Source organism: Malus domestica, chromosome 05, assembly GCF_042453785.1.
Source record: "Malus domestica chromosome 05, GDT2T_hap1".
NCBI lineage: Eukaryota > Viridiplantae > Streptophyta > Magnoliopsida > Rosales > Rosaceae > Malus > Malus domestica.
This window is the reverse complement of record NC_091665.1, coordinates 18,077,752-18,101,226: the sequence shown is the minus strand read 5'-3', so window position 1 is coordinate 18,101,226 and position 23,475 is coordinate 18,077,752. Positions and strand designations below refer to the sequence as shown.

The 23,475-nt window shown below is 37.0% G+C and overlaps 1 protein-coding gene and 1 pseudogene across 4 annotated transcripts; both read right to left on the bottom strand.

Moving 5' to 3' along the window:
• Nucleotides 1-76: 76 nt before the first annotated feature.
• Nucleotides 77-22,877, bottom strand: LOC114823051 (UDP-glucose flavonoid 3-O-glucosyltransferase 7-like; annotated as a pseudogene).
• LOC139195906 (splicing factor U2af large subunit A-like) lies at nucleotides 1,628-4,175 on the bottom strand. 4 transcript variants are annotated; one of them, XR_011580983.1, is made up of 6 exons: nucleotides 3,907-4,175; nucleotides 2,980-3,021; nucleotides 2,791-2,846; nucleotides 2,215-2,287; nucleotides 2,070-2,120; nucleotides 1,628-1,840 (listed from the first exon to the last, which is right to left on the bottom strand). XR_011580983.1 is itself a non-coding variant. In XM_070821628.1 (6 exons), exons 1-6 carry the CDS (start codon nucleotides 3,159-3,161, stop codon nucleotides 1,834-1,836), a joined length of 249 nt encoding a protein of 82 aa, XP_070677729.1. In that variant the 5' UTR covers nucleotides 3,162-3,187; the 3' UTR covers nucleotides 1,628-1,833. The 4 variants fall into 4 exon arrangements, 1 of the variants encoding a protein (XP_070677729.1); XR_011580984.1 differs by having other exon boundaries at nucleotides 2,816-2,846; XR_011580982.1 differs by lacking the exon at nucleotides 3,907-4,175 and adding an exon at nucleotides 3,117-3,193.
• Nucleotides 22,878-23,475: the final 598 nt, after the last annotated feature.

The window sequence follows — 23,475 nt, the reverse complement described above, 5'->3', positions numbered from 1 at the left end:
AACGGATATCAAATATATATTTTCATCTCATAGCATGCCCTTTGGTCAAACTCAATATATATAAGTGGTTCACATGTTTGAAGCAAGCATTTCTTTCTATTAAGGAACATGTTAAGAGTATAAAATCTCACACTACGAATTCTACTAATTGTGTCAGTCATTGAGAAACAACCATGAAACAAGCGTGACTGTTTCTGAAATAGCTATCACTAAAAACGTGACAAACATTCTAAAAGATGATCAAGAAATTTGTAGTGGTTTCTAAATTTACACGACTTCTTGATCTTCCCACTATCCTCAAATCTCTAAACCGTTTTTCAACACCGACACTATGTTTATAAACATCAATTGACAAATGGAAACTTTTGTGCAATTTACACTTTTTAGCACACTGAATTTTAGCTCTTTGGGTCACCTGATTATTGAATTTTCTGCACACTGGTCATGTGATCATTGGCATCCGAGAAGCAAAATTTCGGTAACATGTCTAAAGCTTCAAGCTCCAACGGGCCTCCTCAACTCTTCAACTAGAGCTGTTAAATCTGAGAAAGATGAACCACCTTCTTCAACAGCCCTCCTTGCCATCTCTTCAAGTGCCTTGGCTCTGCTTCTCAGTTCATCTGCTTCATCACCCACCATGACTTGAGTTATAGCCTTCTCTATGGCTTCCCTCTTCACACTGGCTTCCTTCTTTTTATCTGCAAATGAAGTCCACTGTTGACTACCAACAACAAGCCCAGTTCTAAGTACCTGAGTAATCAACTTCTCGTTGTAAAATTGCTCGGCGCCGACGGGCCATGTGATCATTGGTACCCCAGCAGAAACTCCTTCAAGGATAGAGTTCCACCCACAATGAGTCACAAAGCCTCCAATTGCTTCGTCCTCAAGAATCGGCAACTGTGGAGCCCAACCTCTTAATCAACCCCTTATCTTCCATTCTCTTCTCAAACCCTTCAGGCAAATGGTGTAAACTTCCAAGTGCACAAGAATGTCGGAATATAATGGCTTACAAGTCCAAGTGTTATTCCCACGAAGATTCTTACTTAATCAATATTTGACAACCTAAAGAAAATCTAATTGAACAAACGCCAATTAGACTCAATCTAAACTAAAGATTTCAATGAAATTGTAGAAAATTGTTTTGAATATTTGATTTTAAGCAAACGAAAACAACATTAAAAAGAAAAGTAAACAGAAAGTACTATGAGATAATAACGTTGAAAATTGAGATTTGACAAACAATGGTGAAAATCTAGGGATTTAGAATCAACCACAAACAATCTAGTTTAGGTTTCAATCCATTCAACAGATCTTTTGATTCTTTAGATGATAACTCCAATATCTAAGTCCTTGTCGGGCACATTCACTAGTAGAAAAAGCCCATCTACCATGATTCATGCCCATGGTAAATTGCAATCCACCACGGACATTGCCCGTTAGTATTCTAGATGTGATAAAAAGTCTCAGCTTTTACAACGGACTATGCCTGTTGTCAAATACAATATAACCACGGATTGTACCGATGGTAAATTGAAATCTAACACCACATGCTATGACCGTTGTCGATTACTAATTGACCATAGCTAATGCCCGTTATAAATTATTTTCCAAAATGAAAAAAAAAAACTATTTAACAAATATATTTATATATCTGTATTTATACATTTTAATACAGAATAACCAACAAAATTCCATATTTACTACAACATAATAACTACACAAAAATCACAAATTCAAATATTACAAGTAGTACATTGTTGGCCCTCTTCCCTTTCTCTTTTTGCTTCATTCACATCATCACTTGAGTGCATCTTGTCACCGTCTAGCAAACCATCAACATCTAGACACATAAAAATTGAAACCAAATTCGTAGAGAGATTAAAAAAGAATTGTTTTGTATCCTAGAAAAAAAATGATTTTAGAGAGAAAGATTTCGCGGAGTAACCAAATTTAACTAGAAGGCCACTCAATTTATAGAGAAGCAAATAACCCAATTTACAAACGCGTTCCAAAATATCATAACTCTTTGAGACATTTGGTCAAACACTTAGTGGTCATACTATACTTACCCCAAATTACTTGCAGCAAATTTGATAACCACTTTAGGTTCTCTCTCCTTCCTGCAAGAAGAATGATGATCATATGGGTAAGAAGGCTCACTAAAAATGAAGTGTCATTAGCGTGCAAATAAAAGCATCTTCCCTTTTGTCATACAATGTATGTAGCTCCTGCATCACTCCTTCATAAAGCCTTTTCATCACTCCTTCATCACCTGCAAGTTCAGATACTGGAAAACACATTGCTCTCAGATAAAACGCATGAGATCCAGAATCATGTAATACATTAAGTTGCATGTTGAACCTAGTTAAAGTGAGACTATGATTACACATACTTCAACCAACAGAATTTCCTCCAATGGCAGCCATGACTTGGCTAAAGAATGTGGCAATTGTTTGACAAAAAGATAACATTCCATCAAAGTTTTTTAAAGAATACAAGAAAAATACTTTGAAGAAGAAAGAGGCAAACAAGAATTTCAAAAAGTGAAAGACATTTAATCAAAATTTTGGCTTATTTGTAACCCATTGTAGTTGGCCCTGTAACAACCTACAGAAAGCTACCTAATAAGCTTCCTCATATACAAACTAAATCCCTAGATTCTAGAGTGATGACACAAATGGCATCGAACTTTCGCCTAGATTCCCTGTTCATCTCCACTCCAGTATAGAGTCAAAACACTTGCTATTACTTGGGAAAGAATCCAAAACAAAATCCAAAACTATAACCTACTCATTAGCCAAGGGAGGAAGCCCACCAACGTATACCCGACGTGCATGCCTTGTAGCCTGCAAGAGAGAAATATATATACACTGCTCATCGTCCAATGAAAAAGATGTCGTTCATGTATTTATGAGAAAAATAAATTGTGCAAATATATATATATATATATATATATGAACATAAATACAATAAATTTACCTGCTGAATCATGGCTTGAGCTGGCATCAATGGAAGAGCCATCTGTAACAAGAAAAAGCATATGAAGTTATTCACAAAGAACTCAAAAGAAAAATCGAACTCATGATCCCATAGAAGCTTATACTGGTGAAATGTACATGCAATGCCCCAAAAGGTAATGAATTTTGTACTACTCCAAGCATCGTTTGAAGAATCACTGTATTGGAATTTGAAGGTGTACTTTTTATTATGAAGAAATAAAGTACAAAGATAGCTCATATAAATGAGTGTGGGGAGAAGAGAAAAACAAGGAACACAAAACAATCATTCTTCCTTGATTTACGCCTAATCACCTAACAACTAAAGCAAGATCAGCAATCCCTTGAATTAGTGAGAATGACAGCCTACTTTAGTGAGAATGACAACCATACTCAAGGTGTTAGACAGCACCCCCATGCATACACCCATGCTACCTACCAGCTAGGGTAAGTGACAAATAACTAGACTAGATCTTCTTCCAATAACCTGACAGTTGTCCTGCATTATTATTATTGAAGCGATAACAAAAGGATAAGTAGTATAGCTTTACGGAAAAATTATGTCACAACTACACTAGTAATGAAATATATCTGAAAGCCCAGAAGTATCTTTTACATTGAAAAACCAACCAAATTCTTTTACCTTAAATCATCAAGAAAAACCTAAGAACTCAGGAAAAAACCAACCTGCAACTTCACTTGCAGGCTGCAAGTTCATATCAGACAAAACATATTTTGGAAAAAAAAAAGAACAAATAATTAAGAAAAAACTGCACATGTATAACTTAATTAGGTAAACAATTTCAACATTTTGTGAAGAAAAAAAAATAATTTCAACATTACACATAATAAAAAATTAAAAAAAAAAACTATTTTACCCAAACAGAGGCTTTGGAGGGTGGATTCGTACATTTAGAAGTGAAGGGCTACTGGAAGCTCAAGATTGGAGGCAGGTACCTGTGAATCCAACTAAAAAATCATGATTATAACAAAAGGAGAAGTATTGGACGACAAATCGAGGTAGTATAGGTGTGAATTTAGCTTGTTGGTTGAAAGGGTCTCTAGGGTTTTTAGTTGTGGAGAGTGACTGTTAGGACCACACCGATGCCGGAGAATTAACCACACCGGTAGCTAGGGTACAGGAATGGCGACAGAGAATAGAGAGGAAGCAAAAGGAATATTCTATTAATCTCAAATCAGCCTTACAATCAACTCGAAAGCATGTATATCAACAATGCCATCTGGACCACAATACTAACAATTTCTGAAACCTTCTAATAACTATTGACCCCTTACAATTGAAACCCCATACTTATAACTCTTTACAATGTTACCCTTAACTACCTTACAATTTAGTCCTTATTGTTATTAACTAAAACCTCCCTATGATTAAGGCAATCTCAACCAGTTCATAACAATACCTTTCCCTTATAGAACCTTGTCCTCAAGGTTTGTTCAAAGAGGAAATGTAAGGTATTTATGTTGGAAATATGCCCTGAAAGTCAATCTTTGGAACAAACCTTTCAGGACAATAAATGGATGTATAGATGACTCTTATACATCAAATGGCAAAGATACTATTTAGGACTATCTCTATAAACGATATATGTCCTAAATGGTGAATCCATGGACAATGGATCGATTGAAGAAGTAATCTAATGAAGTTAGACTATAGAGACCTTCTTCACATAACCATTATGTCCAAAAGGTTCCTGGTCATAGGATTGTCGGAGGGATACTGACAATGCATAGACCGGTACATACTATGTCCGCTTCAATTAGAAGGATGGAAAGTCTCATCCCATTCGTGTAGTGACACTAAGACAAGTATGTAGGTGCTCATTAAGGGAATGAGTTCACTGAACACATTCGAACGAGAGTACTTGCATGGAGGTCTACTCACATGTCAAGCAAGTAACTCTAATAGTTGGAATAATGTAAGTAGTCCTATGACTTGAGGCATCATCGTTGTCTTGTGGTTAAGTACTTGATCTTTGATTATGTCAAAGTCACTCTATCCGCGGGTGTCCACGGCATAGTCGGGGTTAAGCCACTTAGTCATGAAGGCAAGTGAATGCGCAACAAGGAATCTCTAATCCTCGTTAAGAGAGGATGAATACTCTAAGATATGATTCTAGAATCTTCGGCCGAAGTATCGAGCGTAATAAAGGAAAGCGTTCCTATACAACTCAATTGAATCATATAAGAAGGAATAATCATATTAGGGGTTTGACATAATATATCCATACCCTAGTGATGTGATTGAGAGTATTGTTTTAGAGAAGGATCGAATTGCATTGTAATTCCAACTGAATAGGTTCTCCGAACAACTTCTACATTAGCTTGGGTAGCCATGATATATGGTTAGATGTCACTCATGGCTTGTGAGTTCTTCTAGATGATTAAATGTAGTCATCAAAGAAGAAGGTGAATTAAAAGTAAGTTTTAATTCACTAAGTGATTGGATTAAATATAATCAATTGGATTGGTGCCAATCACCTCACTGCCTTACTAATTAGAACCTAAAACGATTGTTCACCAATACACTCTTGTAGTGAGTAACTAATGGATGATGAAAATAATTAATTGGATTAATTAAGTGTTGTGATTAATTAGAAAGTCTAAAGAAATCATAAAAGCGATATAAGATTGTTTTGGGCTTAAAGAAAAGTTCGGGTTTAATTGGGCCCATTGGGCTTAAACCCATTGGGCTTTTATTCAAGCATTGGATGACTTGAAATAAATAAAAGCCCAAAGCCCAAACAACACAAAAAGGGCCCGCCAAAGGAGGGAGAGAAAGGTCAAATGTTGACTTGTTTCTTTTTGGCTATAAAAGGAACTTTATAGCAAATGTTTCATTAGGGTTTTCGAAGTGTTAAAAGAACAAAAGAGAAAAAGAAAAATATCTCTCTAACACTCAAAGGGCCGGCCACCATAGGGGGTTTTTAGCTAATCATCTTTTCACCCCTTTGGTTATTCCTTCATCCTTCTCACTACACTAGTGGGTGAGGATCTTTAGAGATTTTCAATTTTGGAAACTTGAAGAGAACCTAGGAGCACTCATACTAAACAAAGTGGAGGAGGCAAGGAAAGAGGCTAGGCTCAAGGACTTCAAGGAGCAAAGGGCTTGGAGGTGGTCCATCCTTGGTCTAAGATCTAGATCAAGAGGTATAAAACTACTCCTAAACTTTGTTCTTATATAAATTTGTTTTTGATGCATCTTACATAAACCTATGCATCTTGAAGGGGATTTTCATGACTAGAGCTTTGATATTATTTGATAACATGCTTCCGTTGCTTTCGTATATAAATCTTGAATTGTATATGCATGCTAGTCACTAGAAATCCCACATGAATCTCATAGAATTCCCTTCAAGTGGTATCAGAGCCAAAGGTTTATGTATGATGTGTCCTTTTGGATTTTATGCATATGGGTTTTAATATGATGTATGACATATTATTTCTTCATTCAAAGTATGTTTATCTTTTGTTTTTCAAATGTTGAAAAATGTGAATCAAGAGTTGAAAAAGATATGCATGCAAAAAAGTGTTTTGGATGCATGAATGAAGATTGAGTTTTGAACAAAATTTGGGGTTTTGTTCCATAGGGGAGGGCACGGTTTTGGGGGTGGTTTTGGCTTGTGTTTGTGTTTTATTGTAAACCACTTACACATCCTTTTTAAAGCTAGAAAGAAGAGATCTTGTCACTTTTGGTTTTGGATTTGAAAAATCACCAAGATGTACAAATCTTGAAATAGTGTTCATGGTTTTGTTCTTGGTGTTCATGGTTTTGGTTTTGGTGAAAATGGTTTTGTTTTGTGTTCTTACTTCATTATTTGGTTTTAGATGGTATACTTACCATCCATAGCCTTCCCAAAAATTTAATAAATCCTAGACTTGACTAGGTGAATTTCCATCACTTTTTCTTAAAGTCCTTAAAGCCTAAGTCAAGTGACAAGTAAAATTTGGATTTTTTCTACATTTGGATTTTTTCTACATTATGTTGATTTAATGCTTTGTGTAAGAAACCTCCCATCCCCATTATGTGGCCGGCCTCCCTAGTGGATTTACTTGTGGGGCTATTTTGTATTTTTGAAAAGTTGATATTTACTTTCAAGTATTTACGGTTTGACCCCTAACTTTTTGTATTTGCATTTAGGCCCCTACTAACTAGAAAGTTAAAATATTTGATTTTAATTTTGTTAGTTGTTTAAACTCATATTAATATTATGCCCATATGCACTAAATCTAAATGTTTATGTTGCATTCCATATGATTATTTAATGTGATTAAGTAGTTAGAAAAATGGGTGACTATGGACTTATGCCTTAAACGATAATTGAGCTATGAGATAAGGCGCTAAACTCAAATTGTTTGAACCTTGGGAATGTGTTTCAATTACTGTTTCATTTGGACCTTGTCACGTTGGACATTAATCTATCTCTCCCTCTTAGTATATGTAATTTGTAGGAATTTGAACAAATCGGTTTGTAATTCTTATTACTTCTTAATCTCTTTTAGTTAGTTGATTCCCTCTAGTGCTAGACTAGAGTTTCTTTAACTATTGGTAAGGAGACATAACTAAAAGAGGGTTTTTGACATGAGATTAAAGATTAATTAGCAATGAATGATCGTCTTTCATTTTTAATGGCTCAATGAAAATGTTTTAATTGGATTGAAAAGCACGTAATTAAATTGACACAACCTCCCCGAGTTCTTATTCAACAATGTTGGCTCATTGTTGCAATAACCTAATAAGTCCATGGTCATCCAAGAGCCTAAGATAACTATAAAGTCCAAATTCAAAGGAATGCAAAAACCGTAGTAGTAGTAGTTACTTCCAATATTTGAAAAGTTCGTTTTTGATATTGATTTGTTTTTCTTAAAACAAATAGTGGGAGTATCATACGCTACTAAACTATAATGAATACAATTAGTGGTTATATATATCTCCAATATTTTGAAAAATGTTTTGATATTGATTTGTTTTATGAAAACGAATAGTGGGGATATCATATGCTACTAATTTCATTAACTTTGGACTAGTAGTTATAATAGGACACAATTTATTTGAATGTGATTAAATAAATAAAATTGATGAGACCTTAAAATCCCTCAACCAACATACAATATTAAGTTGAAAGCGTAAGAGTGCTTTAAACACTTTTTCGTGGCCTTCCACCGTGGTAGGCTCCAATCGTTTATGACTTGTACACCGCCTTCACCCTGTCATGGGGGAGTGCAAAGTGCATGCTTATACTTAGGAGGAGTTTATTTAAAACATTTGATGAGGTTAAGGTAGGCAACGAGTGTGGCCAACATCGTATCATCGTGAGGTCATACTTGAACCCCTATCTAAACCGGCATGGTGGGACAAAACTTAACTAAGAGAAATGGTGCCAACATCATATCATTGTGAGGCATTGTTCTCTAGAGGCCAAAAAGATAGGTAATCACAAGAGGTTGTTGTGAATGGGTAGTAATACCCTCTCATTATTATTTTTGCTAGCCGACATCGTATCATCGTGAGGTGGGCTTGGTAATAGTGAGCCTCCCATAACCCGTTAGGAGCTTTCATTGAAATCTCCCGGATTCCATCTTGAGGGATGTGGAATTTGCCAAAAATGGTGGGTGGTGTCATTCGGTTTAAAGACCCGAATCGTTTGACTTAATCAACAATCAAACTAATTATTTTATTGTTTATGTATTTAGATATGGTTGGAAGCACACTTGCGAAAATACTCGACAAACATTGCCTAGAGGGGCACAATTTCCCATCATGGTATCGTAATGTCAAGATTCTCCTAACATTGGAGAAGATTGTTTATGTGCTAGACAAGGCCCCACCTCACATACCTCTCGGCCCCGAGGCCACTGAGGATGAACGTGCTAAGTATGACAAGCACGTTGAGGATGATACACAAGCCAAGTGCTATCTATTGGCTTCCATGAATGAGGAGCTACAGAGACAGCATGAGGGTATGGACAATGCATCTTCCATCATACTCCATCTTACGAAGTTATATGGTGAAGGGACGCGCAACCGTCGCTTTAGCACTGTCAGTGAACTTATGAAGACCAAGATGGTCAAGGGGGCTCCAGTGCATCAACATGTACTGAAGATGATAGGACTCATTGAACAATTGGAGAACCTAGGTACTTCACTTGACGGGGAATTGGCCCAGGACTTCATATTGGCTTCTCTTTCTGATTCATTCTCGCAGTTCGTAATAAACTACAATATGAATAAGATGGATAATACTCTCTCTGAGTTACTAAACATGTTAGTAACTGTCGAGAAGACTATGAAGAAAGAGAACGTTGTAGGGATTGCTGCAGTAGCCTACAACAAGCCATCCTCTTCCAAGGCCAAGCCGCAAGGCAAAGGCAAAGGGAAGGAGAAGAAGTCTCCCACTCCTAAGCCGCAAGGAGGAGTGAGGAAACAGAAGGCAAAGGAGCCCAAGGGGACTTGCCACCACTGTGGAAAGGAGGGGCATTGGAAGAGGAATTGCAGGTTATACCTTGCAACTCATAAGGACAAGCCATAAGGTATGGTTTATGTTCTTATTGTCAATTCTAATTGTTAGATCTTCTAAAATTTATATTTGATATAAAGGGCTAATTACTTGTATAATTGTATATAGGTGGAGGAGCCAAGTAGAAGAGGAACAAGCAAAGAAAAGTGTGGAGAAGGGTTCGGCCACCATGTTTTTGCTTACTACTTAGGAAGTTTGTTAGGCATTTAAAGATAGTCTTTAAACTTTCTTATTTTGTTAAGAACTTATTAAGTGGCTTCATATGATGGAAGACCACTATTAGTGCCTAAATGTATGAAGGTATTTAATTAGTCTCTAAATGTAAAGAGCTAATTCTTTTTGTATTAAACATTATGAATGTTTGAATTATCATATTAATGTAATGTGATGAATGCCTTCTAATATATTATTTCCTTAAAGTAGTGTTATGAATTGAATATTGTCTTGTTGTATCCTAGTTGAGATACAAGATTTATATCACTTATTGTAATGTGATAACCAAACTTTAGACTTATCAATTATGGATAGATCTCACATGTAGGACATAGAAGGATACAATGAATCTTTAGATTTGGTTCCAATTGTCTACCTATGAGTTCTATAAGAATTGACAAAGATCTAGAGATTCCTTTCTTGAAGAAAAGGAAGATCAGATTATAATGATATAAGAAATAAGAAAAACGTTTCTTATATGGTTATCACTTAAACCACAATAATCAAGATCACTCTTGATTCAATTGGTAGTTTTGAACAACTAATTGGGCATTCTTTAAATTGCTTTAAAATGTCAATTGTGTTAGTGATTAAACCAAGAAAGAAGTGTCTAAATCTATAAAATGTTTAAAGACTTTAGTCACTTAATAACGAGACATTAACTTAGTGAAGATTGAAACAAACGAGCTTGAAAGGTTTTAAAGCTATTACACAATGTCCTCTACCCGTATACTCCACGTTTATACATTTTGAATGTATGAAGTGATTTCTCATTAAAGTCATGAGAAATAGTGGGAGGTGTGAAAATGGATATAAACTCAAATATGATTGGTTTATAGTTGTCTAAAGAATAATAGTACTTGACTATTATTAAGAGTTTGTAATTTTAATTGTTAAAGGACTCAAGCTCTTCAAAAGTTAAAATTCTATGTTGTGTAACATTCTAAAGAATAGTCTTTAAATGTTGGTTTCGTCAACCTAACATAAAATGGTTATATGTTGGGAGTTGTCCATCATTCTCTTTTATGAGAACAAGCTAATAACAAAGCCCATGGACAAATTTGATGAAACAAAAGGGAATAGTTTCAAAATGAGTCACAACATATAATTTAACAACAAGACAATCCAAATTCAACATCTTATGTAACTATAACGCTCTATGTAGTTTTGATAAAGAATTATATCAACCACTTGGAAGGAATGGTTGAGTTTCTATATCCTTAGTAGGAGCCATGCTTCCACTAAAGACTTGGATAATTCTTATATGACTACATTAAAGGTCTTAGTATGACTAAAACTTGTAGTATGGTGTATGACACCATATAATTTAAATGAATAGACTTGACAAAGCAAGTCACACATTTCAAAAGGAATTACTTGAGAAGGAATTCTTTTGTGTATGATTCGTTTAAATAACTTGTGTTAGCTAGAGTTGTTGATAGTGTCAAAATAGTTGAGACATCATCAATAAGCTAATGGATCTTAATGATTGTCAATAGATCCAAGACAAGTTAGTGGGAGCAATATGCATCAAATCAAGAAAATATAATTGTTAAGTTTTTGAATGAATGATAAGTTACAACAAGGCCAGTGGGAGTGATGTTATAATTTGAGCAACAAGATATGAATAAAGTCTATTTGATAGATTTGATAGAACATAAATGTTACTCGAAAATTGACAAAACATGACACGGTCAATTTTAAAGTATAGACTTGAAATTGGACTTATTGATATAGCAAGGCTATCTCAAGGATGTTATTTGGGGAGATTAAATCTCAAATGTTGAAGATTTAAGAAAGCATTTTCCTATATGATAGAAAAATCACTTTCGTAACCCTTATAATGAATGTGTCACAAAATCACAAAAGGGACACATGTATGGACTTGTGAGTAGATATCCAAAAGTGAAGAACCACAGGGGTTGTCACTTTAAGATATTACTATATCCCAGGATCAGAACCAAAGCAACTGATAAAGTATTATTGCCTTTAAGAAAGAAACATCAGAGTGGGACTCTGGAAGCGTGCATTCACTTAGGTTATAAACCAAAGTGAAAATAAGCCATTTTAACAAATGGAACTTCATAATGGATGAAGTACTAATCATATGAATGTATTGTAAGTATTGTACTACAATGGTCTCAAGGTTGGAGCAAAGTTTGTATAAAGTATACAAACAAAATATATGACGATATATTGTTTTAGAAACTGCTTCAAAAGGTGTTTTGAATGGAAAGGGTTCTTTTAGAACCAATGATTGAATCCAAACGATAAGGTCGTTAGTAGGACACTACGACGTAATGGGGCGATAGCTCAAGCCATGGAATCAAGGTCTCATCAAAGTATTCGAACACAAGAAAGAGACATCATCAAATGTTTTGGAAACATTTGATAAGTGAATCCCTTTTAAATAAAAAGGATTAATACATAACCAAGTTAACCTACGAGCATAAGCTCTCTCAACTAGCATGTATAAGATACACTAGTGATTGACTTTAGTGCAAGTGGGAGATTGTTGGAAATATGCCCTAAAGTCAATCTTTGGAAGAAACCTTTCAGGACAATAAATGGATGTATAGATGACTCTTATACATAAAATGGCAAAGATACTATTTAGGACTATCTCTATAAACGATATATGTCCTAAATGGTGAATCCATGGACAATGGATCGATTGAAGAAGTAATCTAATGAAGTTAGACTACAGAGACCTTCTTCACATAGCCATTATGTCCAAAAGGTTCCTGGTCTGGTCATAGACCGGTACATACTATGTCCGCTTCAATTAGAAGGATGGAAAGTCTCGTCCCATTCGTGTAGTGACACTAAGACAAATATGTAGGTGCTCATTAAGGGAATGAGTACACTAAACACAATCGAACGAGAGTACTTGCATGGAGGTCTACTCACATATCAAGTAAGTAACTCTAATAGTTGGAATAATGTAAGTAGTCCTATGACCTGAGGCATCATCGTTGTCTTGTGGTTAAGTACTTGATCTTTGATTATGTCAAAGTCACTCCATCCGCGGGTGTCCACGGCATAGTCGGGGTTAAGCCACTTAGTCATGAAGGCAAGTGAATGCGCAACAAGGAATCTCTAATCCTCGTTAAGAGAGGATGAATACTCTAAGATATGATTCTAGAATCTTCGGCCGAAGTATCGAGCGTAATAAAGGAAAACGTTCCTATACAACTCAATTGAATCATATAAGAAGGAATAATCATATTAGGGGTTTGACATAATATATCCATACCCTAGTGATGTGATTGAGAGTATTGTTTTAGAGAAGGATCGAATTGCATTGTAATTCCAACTGAATAGGTTCTCCGAACAACTTCTACATTAGCTTGGGTAGCCATGATATATGGTTAGATGTCACTCATGGCTTGTGAGTTCTTCTAGATGATTAAATGTAGTCATCAAAGAAGAAGGTGAATTAAAAGTAAGTTTTAATTCACTAAGTGATTGGATTAAATATAATCAATTGGATTGGTGCCAATCACCTCACTGCCTTACTAATTAGAACCTAAAACGATTGTTCACCAATACACTCTTGTAGTGAGTAACTAATGGATGATGGAAATAATTAATTGGATTAATTAAGTGTTGTGATTAATTAGAAAGTCTAAAGAAATCATAAAAGCGATATAAGATTGTTTTGGGCTTAAAGAAACGTTCGGGTTTAATTAGGCCCATTGGGCCTAAACCCATTGGGCTTTTATTCAAGCATTGGATGACTTGAAATAAATAAAAGCCCAAAGCCCAAACAACACAAAAAGGGCCCGCCAAAGGAGGGAGAGAAAGGTCACATGTTGACTTGTTTCTTTTTGGCTATAAAAGGAACTTTATAGCAAATGTTTCATTAGGGTTTTTGAAGTGTTAAAAGAACAAAAGAGAAAAAGAAAAATATCTCTCTAACACTCAAAGGGCCGGCCACCATAGGGGGTTTTTAGCTAATCATCTTTTCACCCCTTTGGTTATTCCTTCATCCTTCTCACTACACTAGTGGGTGAGGATCTTTAGAGGTTTTCAATTTTGGAAACTTGAAGAGAACCTAGGAGCACTCATACTAAACAAAGTGGAGGAGGCAAGGAAGGAGGCTAGGCTCAAGGACTTCAAGGAGCAAAGGGCTTGGAGGTGGTCCATCCTTGGTCTAAGATCTAGATCAAGAGGTATAAAACTACTCCTAAACTTTGTTCTTATATAAATTTGTTTTTGATGCATCTTACATAAACCTATGCATCTTGAAGGGGATTTTCATGACTAGAGCTTTGATATTATTTGATAACATGCTTCCGTTGCTTTCGTATATAAATCTTGAATTGTATATGCATGCTAGTCACTAGAAATCCCACATGAATCTCATAGAATTCCCTTCAATTTAGCGTTGAACTCATCAAAATCTTCCCAAGTAGCCTCCGATTCCTCATGATCTTGCCATTGCACTAGGAACTGGACCCCTGCAACATTGCCTTTTTGTAAACCCTCATTTCCAACACTGCAACTGGTATGTTCCTTACTAACCCATCTTTGACCACCTGAGGTAGGACATTCTGAGGTTTCACATTACTTCCAAAATGTTTCTGCAAATGGCTCACATGAAACACAGGATGAATCTTGGTGCTAGGTGGCATTTTTAGTTTATATGCTACCTTACCAATCTTTTCGCAAATCTCATAAGGACCAAAGTACCTTGGTTGAAGCTTATGGTAGCTGTGAGGGGATAAGGCCTGCAACTGGTAAGGAACCAACTTAAGGTACACATAATCTCCCACTTCAAATTGTCTTCATACAATTCTGAGCCATCTACAGGTTGTGCTTTAAGATAGATAAGACCTTGTCCCTTTCCAAAAGGCTTTGTTCCACTGTTGCCACCCTTGCGGTACCAAATTCACAGGGTATAATTTGAGGAGGTGGGAAGCTATAGACTAACTCAAAAGGTGTGAATTTGGCAGATGAATGGTAGGAAGTGTTGAAGCACCATTCAGCCCATGGAAGCCATTGAAATTATCTCCTTGGTTGACCTCCAACAAAACTCCTTGAATAGGTTTCAAGGCACCTATTCATCACTTCAGTTTACCTATCACTTTAAGGGTGATATCCTGAGCTCATACACAGTTTCGACCCTTGCAGTTTGAACAATTCCTTCTAGAAGGCATTGACAAAGATAGGATCTCTATCATTGACCACTGAACTTAGCATGCCATGTAGTTTAGGACATCATCAACAAAGGCCTGAGCTATTGTGTTTGCAGTGTAAGGGTGAGCCATAGCTATGAAATGAGCACTTTTAGATAATCTGTCAACCACCACTAATATCACATATTTGCCCTTGCATAGGGGCAAACCCACTATGAAATCCATGCTAATGTCAGTCTAAATTCTTTGGGGAATTGGTAAAGGTTGTAGCAACCCTGGTGGGGCAATGGTCTCCACTTTGTTTTGTTGGCACACTTGACAATCTGCCACATAGTTTTGGATATCCTTCTTCATTCCTTGGCAATAGAAGCTCCTCTTAATTCTATGGTATGTCTTGAAAGCCCCTTAGTGACTAGCCGAGGGTGTATAATGGTTCTCTTTTAAAATTTTACTTCTCCACTCCGAGTGAGGGCTTAACACCACCTTTTTCTTGTAGAGCAAGAAACAGTGTACTTTCCTAAGGTACATTCCCTTGTGCCATTCATTGCAGAGTCACCCACTTCTTTTTTCTTTGTAGCAATCCATTCATCTTGTTCAATACTTCTCCTCAAGTCATCTATCCAGCCATTGTAAGGGTAAGAAATAACATTACATTCCCTAATGGACAGAGGAACAGGTTCCTGTAATTGAGGCACCCCATGTAATCGAGACAAAGCATCTGCAGCTGCATTTTGTGATCCATTTTTGAACTGTATCTCATAATCATACCTAACTTGGAAACCCATTTCTGTTGCAATGCAGTGTTAGCTCGTTAATGTAGGAAGTATTAAAGACTACTATGATCAGTCTTGATTATGAAATGCCTTCCCTGCAAATAATTCTGCCATTTCCTTACTGCATAAACCACTGCAATTAATTCTCTCTCATAAGTAGAGATTGCTTGATTCCGTGGACCAAGTGACTGGCTAGAAAAAGCACTAGGCCTTCCACCTTGTTGCAACACAGATCCAATGCCACAATCAGAAACATCACATTCCAATTCAAATGGTTTAGAGAAATCTAGTAGTGCTAATACTTATGAAGAGGTCATTGTTGTCTTAAGCTTGTCAAATGCTTGCTAAGCTTCTGCATTCCAATTACCCCTCATTCTTTGTCAAATGGTATAGAGGCTGGTAAATTTTGCCAAAGCCTGGCACAAACTTTCTGTAGTAGCTTGTTAAACCCAAGAATCCTCTCAACTTCTTAACAGTTTTTGGTGCAGGCCAATTTTGTATGGCCTGGATCTTCCTAGGGTCCGGTGCTACTCCTTCTCGAGAGATAATATGTCCCAAATACTCCACCTTCATTTGCCCAAAGGAACATTTAGACTTTTTGAGAAAAAGTTGATTGGTCTGCAATATCGCAAAAACCGCCTTCAAGTGAGCTAAATGAGCTGCCCAGGTCTTACTGTAAATAAGGATGTCATCAAAGAAAACTAACACAAATTTCCGCAGGTAGGGCTTAAACAAATTGTTCATTAAACTTTGGAATGTGGCAGGGGCATTTGTAAGCCTAAATGGCATTACTAAGAACTCATAATGGCCCTCATAAGTCCTAAATGCAGTTTTTTCAATGTCTCTAGGTTGCATTAATATCTGGTGATATCCAGATCGCAAGTCCAACTTAAAGAAATAGAGTGATCCATGCAACTCATCCAACATATCATAAATAAGGGGTATGGGGTACTTATCCTTAATAGTGAGTGCATTGAGCTCTCTGTAGTCAATGCACATTCTCCAAGTGCCTTCCTTCTTCTTCACTAACAAAACAGGAAAGGAGAATGGACTATGGCTTTGCCTTATGAAACCTACCTCAAGTAATTCTTGAACTGCCTTCTCGATTTCTGTTTTCTGTAACAGACCATAGCGGTATGGTCGAATGCTTGGTGGTTTGGCCCCTTGCACAAGTGGAATGTGATGGTCGTGGTTTCGCTATGGATGTAGCTTAGTAGGCAAGGCAAAGATAGACTCGAATGCATTCAACAATTGTTGTAGTTCTTAAAATTGGACTAAATTCAATTCACAGGATTCTAACTTTTCTTTTTCCATGGAATACAAGAACAACCCCAAATTAGAGTTAGCTAACTCTTTATCCAGTTGATGCAGTGATACTTCTTGAATTCCTGAGGCATTGGAAATTTGATGAGATAGTTTATAAGTGTGGTGGTCCTTTGTGAACTCCATTATGAAAAGTTGGAAGTCCCATAGCACAGGACTCACGGTGGAAAGCCACTGCACCCCCAATACTACATACAACCACCCAACGACAATGAGTACAAATCTGTGTGATAGTGATACCCTGCAAGAGACAATTCCACAGCCTTGCAATAACCATAACTTGTCACCTTGCCTCCATCAGTTATCATGACCTCAAAGGACTTGGTATTTGTTACTTGCTACCTCCACTGTTTAAGCAGTTTGGAATCAACAAAGTTGTGTGAGCTACCCGACTCCAGGAGTATTTTCACAGGTTGACCATTAATCTGACTAAGCACCTTCATGGTTTGTGCTGGAGGGCATCCATGAGTGCTATAGAAAGCACACTCACTAAGCTCCATGTGTTGCAATGTAGGTTGATCCTCCTCAATGTCACTTTCAACAACTTCTGAATCCATCACATCCATCATCAGTAGTTGCTTAAGGCCACACTTATGGCCGCTCACCCACTTATCAGTACCGAACCAACATTCCCCTCGTTCTCTCTTCCTCTGGATCTCATCCACGGTATGGGTGGAAGGTGTGACAGTGGTGGCAGAGAGTTTAGAAGGTGCATACGTGTGAGATGGTGTGGGTTTAAGCTCGGTAAGTTTAGAATCAAGCTGCACCGCGATGGCAATAGCCTCATGGACATTAGCGGGCTTCAATAGTTTGACATCATAGCGAAGTTCCTTTTTCAAACCCCCTAGAAAGAACTTCGTAACAGAAGAGGACCAATCTCCGGCGATCGAGTAGCCAAACGACGAAATTCAGCGATGTAATCGCGAAGAGTACCTGTGGACGAAGTTTGAAGAGAGTCTCCGCACTGTCCTCAAATTCAGAAGGCCCAAATTCACGATAGAAGGCTTGGGTAAACTCTGGCCAAGTTAGTGTGGTGTTGATACAGTCCATCCAACGGAACCAGTGAAAGAGCTCCCCTTCAAAATGAAAAGAGGCTTTCAGGACACACTGAGCATCGGGGATCCATAGAAGGAGAAAAAAGTGCTCGGCCTTGTAAATCCAAGCAATTATATCCTCGCCCTCTGTGAAACGAGGAAATTCAAGCCGCTGGTGCCAAGGCGGTCAGAGATTCAAAATGTTAGGGTTGGGCGGTTGCAAAATTGGGGTAAGCTCCGGGGCACCATAGGGAGCGGCAGGAGGTGGATGAGAGGGATCGTCACCCTCTCGACAAAGGAAGAGTTCATGGGTGAGCTCACAACGAAACTGCTCAAATTACGCCGGAAGACGTGAATCTAGCTGGGAAGGAAGTTTAGCATCTAAAGCGGAGTTCACCACTTCACAGATAATTACAGAAAAGTCAGCTTCAAACGCAGCAAACTGATCTTCCATGGCGTTCGAATGGGTGTTGGGTTTAGGACGGGGCATACACGGAAGGGAAAATCCAGGATCGGTGGGCTCTGATACCAATGTTAAGACCACACCGGTGCCGGAGAATCAACCACACCGGTAGCTAAGGTACAGGAATAGCGAGAGAGAATAAAGAATAAGCAAAAGGAATATTCTATTAATCTCAAATCTTCCTTACAATTAACTCGAAAAGCATGTATATCAACAATGCCATCTAGACCACAATTCTAACAATTTCTGAAACCTTCTAATAACTATTGTCCCCTTTACAATTGAAACCCTATACTTATAACTCCTTACAATTTTACCCTTAACTACCTTACAATTTAGTCCTTATTGTTATTAACTAAAACCTCCCTGTGATTAAGGCAATCTCAACCAGTTCATAACAATGACATAGAGGGATATGATGAGAGAGGGTTTGAGCGATTGGCTCAGAAGACCCTGTACTATTGTAGTAGAGAGAGAAGAAGATTGAGAGATGAGATGGCAGTGGTTGCCATGATGTTGGGTCACGGTGATGGAAAGAGGGAGAGGGAGATGTCTGAGAGGTAGAGAAAAGGAAAGTGAATGAGATTTTGGTGCCTCATATTTGATAATAGGGTGTTTTTTTTTTAACAAAATGGAAATATAGGGAGTTGAGATTTTGGGTGCCATGCCAAAATTTTGGCAGCCCTCTAACTTTTTAATCTCCCGCCTCCTCCAAATGTTTCCAATTATGTAGGATAAAAACATCCACCACGGACCAAAGATGTAGTGAATTCACAAAAGATGATGTAGTAGTTTGAAGTAACCATTACGAGCATATCTCGTGGTAATTATGATATTCCATCACGTATTTAAATGTCTGTTGTAAATTATTCGCTTTTAACAACGGGTCAAAATCTGACCATGGTGGATTAATGTTATCTACCACGAGTTAAACTTGTCTGTGGTAATTGAATAATTCTTACCATGAGCTATATATACTCGTGATAGAATTAACGTGGTAGATGAACTATTTTGTTCTAGTAATTTGACCATAGTTTTCATTAAGTGAATGATTCTCTCCTAGTTCAAGTAGAGGTCATATATCCTAACATGCAGTTTATCCTGGTTACAGCATAAATTTAACAAGTAGGACTCTTTAAGCTCTAGAAAACAAGGGAACCAAGCAAACCATTATTCTTTGTCAAGCAATAATGTAATTTACCACACTTAACCACAAGAAGCCAATTGACTTATATTGCTTGTTCAGCCTCAAATTCATCTTCCAATCTTACTAGATGCAAAGTCCTAAGGTGATTAATCAGAGAACTCAAACAAAAAGTAACAATTCAAACAGTGATTAAGCATTCATCTGAAAGAAACTAGAAATCCAATGAATAACATGAAAAACCATAAACATCCATGCTAGGGCATCATCCTAACCCTAGGAAAAGAGTTTAGTTACTCATAACATACGAAAACATAATTAAAAATCTTAAAAACATGAAAAATTTCCGAACGATGAAGATGGATAGGAAAGATGGTTGGCAGCTACGGCCTCTCATTTTCTCCTTGAACTCCAAAATCACGTTCCCCCAAATCTGGTCCCCAAAAGTCCCTCTTTTCGTCTTCCTTATTTTTCTCTTGAATAAATGCTGAAATCCTTACTTGAATAGGATTCTTTAACTTTCTTCTTACTTGGATTGGTATATTGATGATGTGGCACACCAAACTAGTAAATATATTAACTGTGAACCTTTTAGGATAGTCTTGAACTCTTCTAATAGCTCTCCTTTTGCTCTGCACGTTTCCTTTTATTAAAATTTGTAAATCTCAAATCTCTTTGCAAATCTCACGTAAGCATTGTTGGCAGACGCCTGGTACAAGAATCACTATAACGTCTTCTAGGAAACTTGGAATCATGAACCGTAATATTCCTTTGAAAGCTAACTTCCATATCTTTCCAACGGTACAAGGGTCAACAGCTGATTCATTCTAAGGAGGTACAGTTTAATCCGCAAAGTTGTCTGATTTGCACAAACAGCTTCTGCTTCCAGCATGGTAAACTCATTTATCGCAAAAGTGCTCCTTTTTTCTCCTTTCTTCATCTTCACTCTTCAAATCTAAGAAAAACATAAAACTAAGTGAAACAAACTAAATTTACTTAAAAACATAACAAGAATCTAAACTAAAGGGCATGAAAATGTATGGAATTATGGTTATATCAACAACCACTCATCTATGTCATTCTTTTCCATCTTTACAACCCAAATGAATTCTTTCTTAGAAGCGTCAAGCCCCGCTGCAATTTCTAGGAGCTCAAAATCTTCAAAATTGGCCATACTTCCAAAACACACGTAAACAACTGAATTGGGTTTCTTAGTGTTAAGCCAACTCAATCACTCATGTTCATTATGCGAGGCTTTCATTCCCCTCCCTTCTGCTTTATCCTCTACTGCGTTGTTGTATAACAAAATTGGGCCTATATGCCATGCCTTCTTCCCAAACACCTTTCGGTAATGGTCTGTGAAATCTGGTTTAAGCTCATAGAAGCTATTAATAATGATCCCATAGCTCCTGTCTTCACTTTCTTTAGATTATATGAACAATTTAGTGAGTCACTATGTTACGCAGAAAAAAGCCGGTATTTTAGTTCATTTTCTAAATTAGATGAGACCTTCTTGTCAGGCTGATAGAAAGCCACAGTCATTAAAGAACACAAAGGAAAAATACTTGTCCCATGAAATATAAGCCTGGGAATTCCAAACTTGGCAGCAACATATGTAGCCCAATGTAATAATGCATCAGTAACAAGGTAATGAGGACGATGTTAGTCTAAAATCTGCTCGTTAGAATTTTGATGTTTAGGGAGTAAATTAGGAGCAAGATTAAGAAAGAACAAAAGAATTTCAAGGTTTTTCACAGTCTGCAAAACATGGCAGCAGCACTATGATTTCATTCAACATTGTTTTCAAAAACATTCTTCATTCTTATATACAGGTATTACAGATAGTACAAGTCCTTCAAATGGTTAGCTGGATATGTAAATCTCAACCTTACACTAGTTCTAATCCTAGTCCTACATCTATTCTTTGGAAACTAGGATCTTATGCTCCACTACTTCATAAAACTAATTGTTACATTTAAAAACTAAAACGAGTTGTTGCAACTTTAAGTCCCTTTGGTCTTGTTTTCGAACCTTCAAGTTTGCGATATTGCTTACATTTCAAAACTACCTTTTAAGCTATTTCTAGACTTGACTCCTATCAACCCTCTAAGATAAGTAAACTTTTCTTTAGGCAGTAGCTTTGTGAAGACATCAGCCACATGATCTTCAGTTTTGCAATATAGCAACTGAATCACATTTTGCTGCGAAGTATCTTTGATGAAGTGATACTTTCTTTTGATATGTCTTGTCCTATGATGAAATATAGGGTTTTTTGTCATTGCAATTGCTGATGTGTTATCACACATTAGTGGAGTAGCTTCCAATTGGACCTCACCAAAGTCTTTCAACACAAACTTAAGCCTAATGGCTTGAGAGGTTGCTTCTGCAGCAGCTACATACTCAACTTCTGCAATAGACAATGCAATAGTTTGTTGCTTAACAGAAGCCCATGAGAAAACACCAGATCCAAAGGAAAATGCATAATCAATTATGCCTTGCACATATCTCAAAACCCTATTTGCAGTTCTTTGGTGAGTTTTTGTGGGACAATGCATGAACCTAGAGAGAAGACTTGCAACATACATAATGTCAGGTCATGTTGCGGATAAGTAGAGTAAACTACCCACAATGCTTCTGTACAGACTTTGATCCACAAATTTAGTTCTATTATATTGGCTTAACTTTACATTTGCAACCAAAGGTGTGCAAACAATTTTGCAGTCCTTTAGGCCAAATTTCTCCAACAAAGTCTTTGCTTACTTCATTTGATGAATGAAAATCCCACTGTCATTTTGTAGAACACCAATGCCAAAAAAATGATGCAGTAAACCCAAATCAAACATCTCATAATGATCCATCATATCATGCTTGAACTTGTTAAGCATTTCTTCATTGTTACCTATGAATACCACATCATCAACATACATAGATACAGTGAGGATATCAGAATTTTCTTGTTTCTTGGTATACAAGGTAGCTTCGCTGGAGCTTCTGTGGAACCTATTTTTGATGAAGTAAGTGTCCATCTCACTATACCATGCTCTAGGTGCTTTCTTTAGCCCATATAGAGCCTTTTTCAACCTATACACCTTATCTTTTGCATTTTGGACTTGGAAACCCTCTGGTTGTTCAACATAGACTTCTTCTTCTAGCACACCATTGAGAAAAGCTGATTTTACATCTAATTGGAACAATTTCCACTTCTTCCCTGTTGCCAAAGCTATTAGAGTCCTAATGGTGTCTAACCTTGCCATTGCGACAAAGGTTTCATTGAAATCAATTCTAGGTTATTGTGAGTATCCTTTTTGGCAACAAGCCTTGCCTTCTTCCTTTGCACATATCCATCTAGGTTGAGCTTGGTCTTATATACCCACTTAACACCAATGATAAGTTTGTCACTTGGCCTATTAACCCACTCCCAAGTTGATTTCTTTTCAATAACTGACATTTATTCCTCCATTGCTTTTTGACATGCCAAATCACTTTTAGCTTATCAAAAAATTACTGGTTCTACAAAACAAAAATTGCAGGAAGCAGATATTTCATTCAAACTCCTCAATTTTATAGGAGTTGAACTTGGAGTAGATTATAGTGAGTCTGTGGTTCGAGAATTTCCACTTGAACTTTGAGGTGTTGATGCTGGAGAGGAAAATGGAGATTGAGTTGGTGTTTGAATTTTAGGAACCATATCAGGGAGTGATTTTCGTCAAGAAGCACAGAGAGGTGTACTTCAGTGCTACTTTCCCAACTCCGTTTAGCTTTTTCATCAAATACAACATCCCTAGATATTGTAACTTTTTGAGTGTTAACATTGAATAGCCTATATCCCTTCTCACATCTTCCATATCCAAT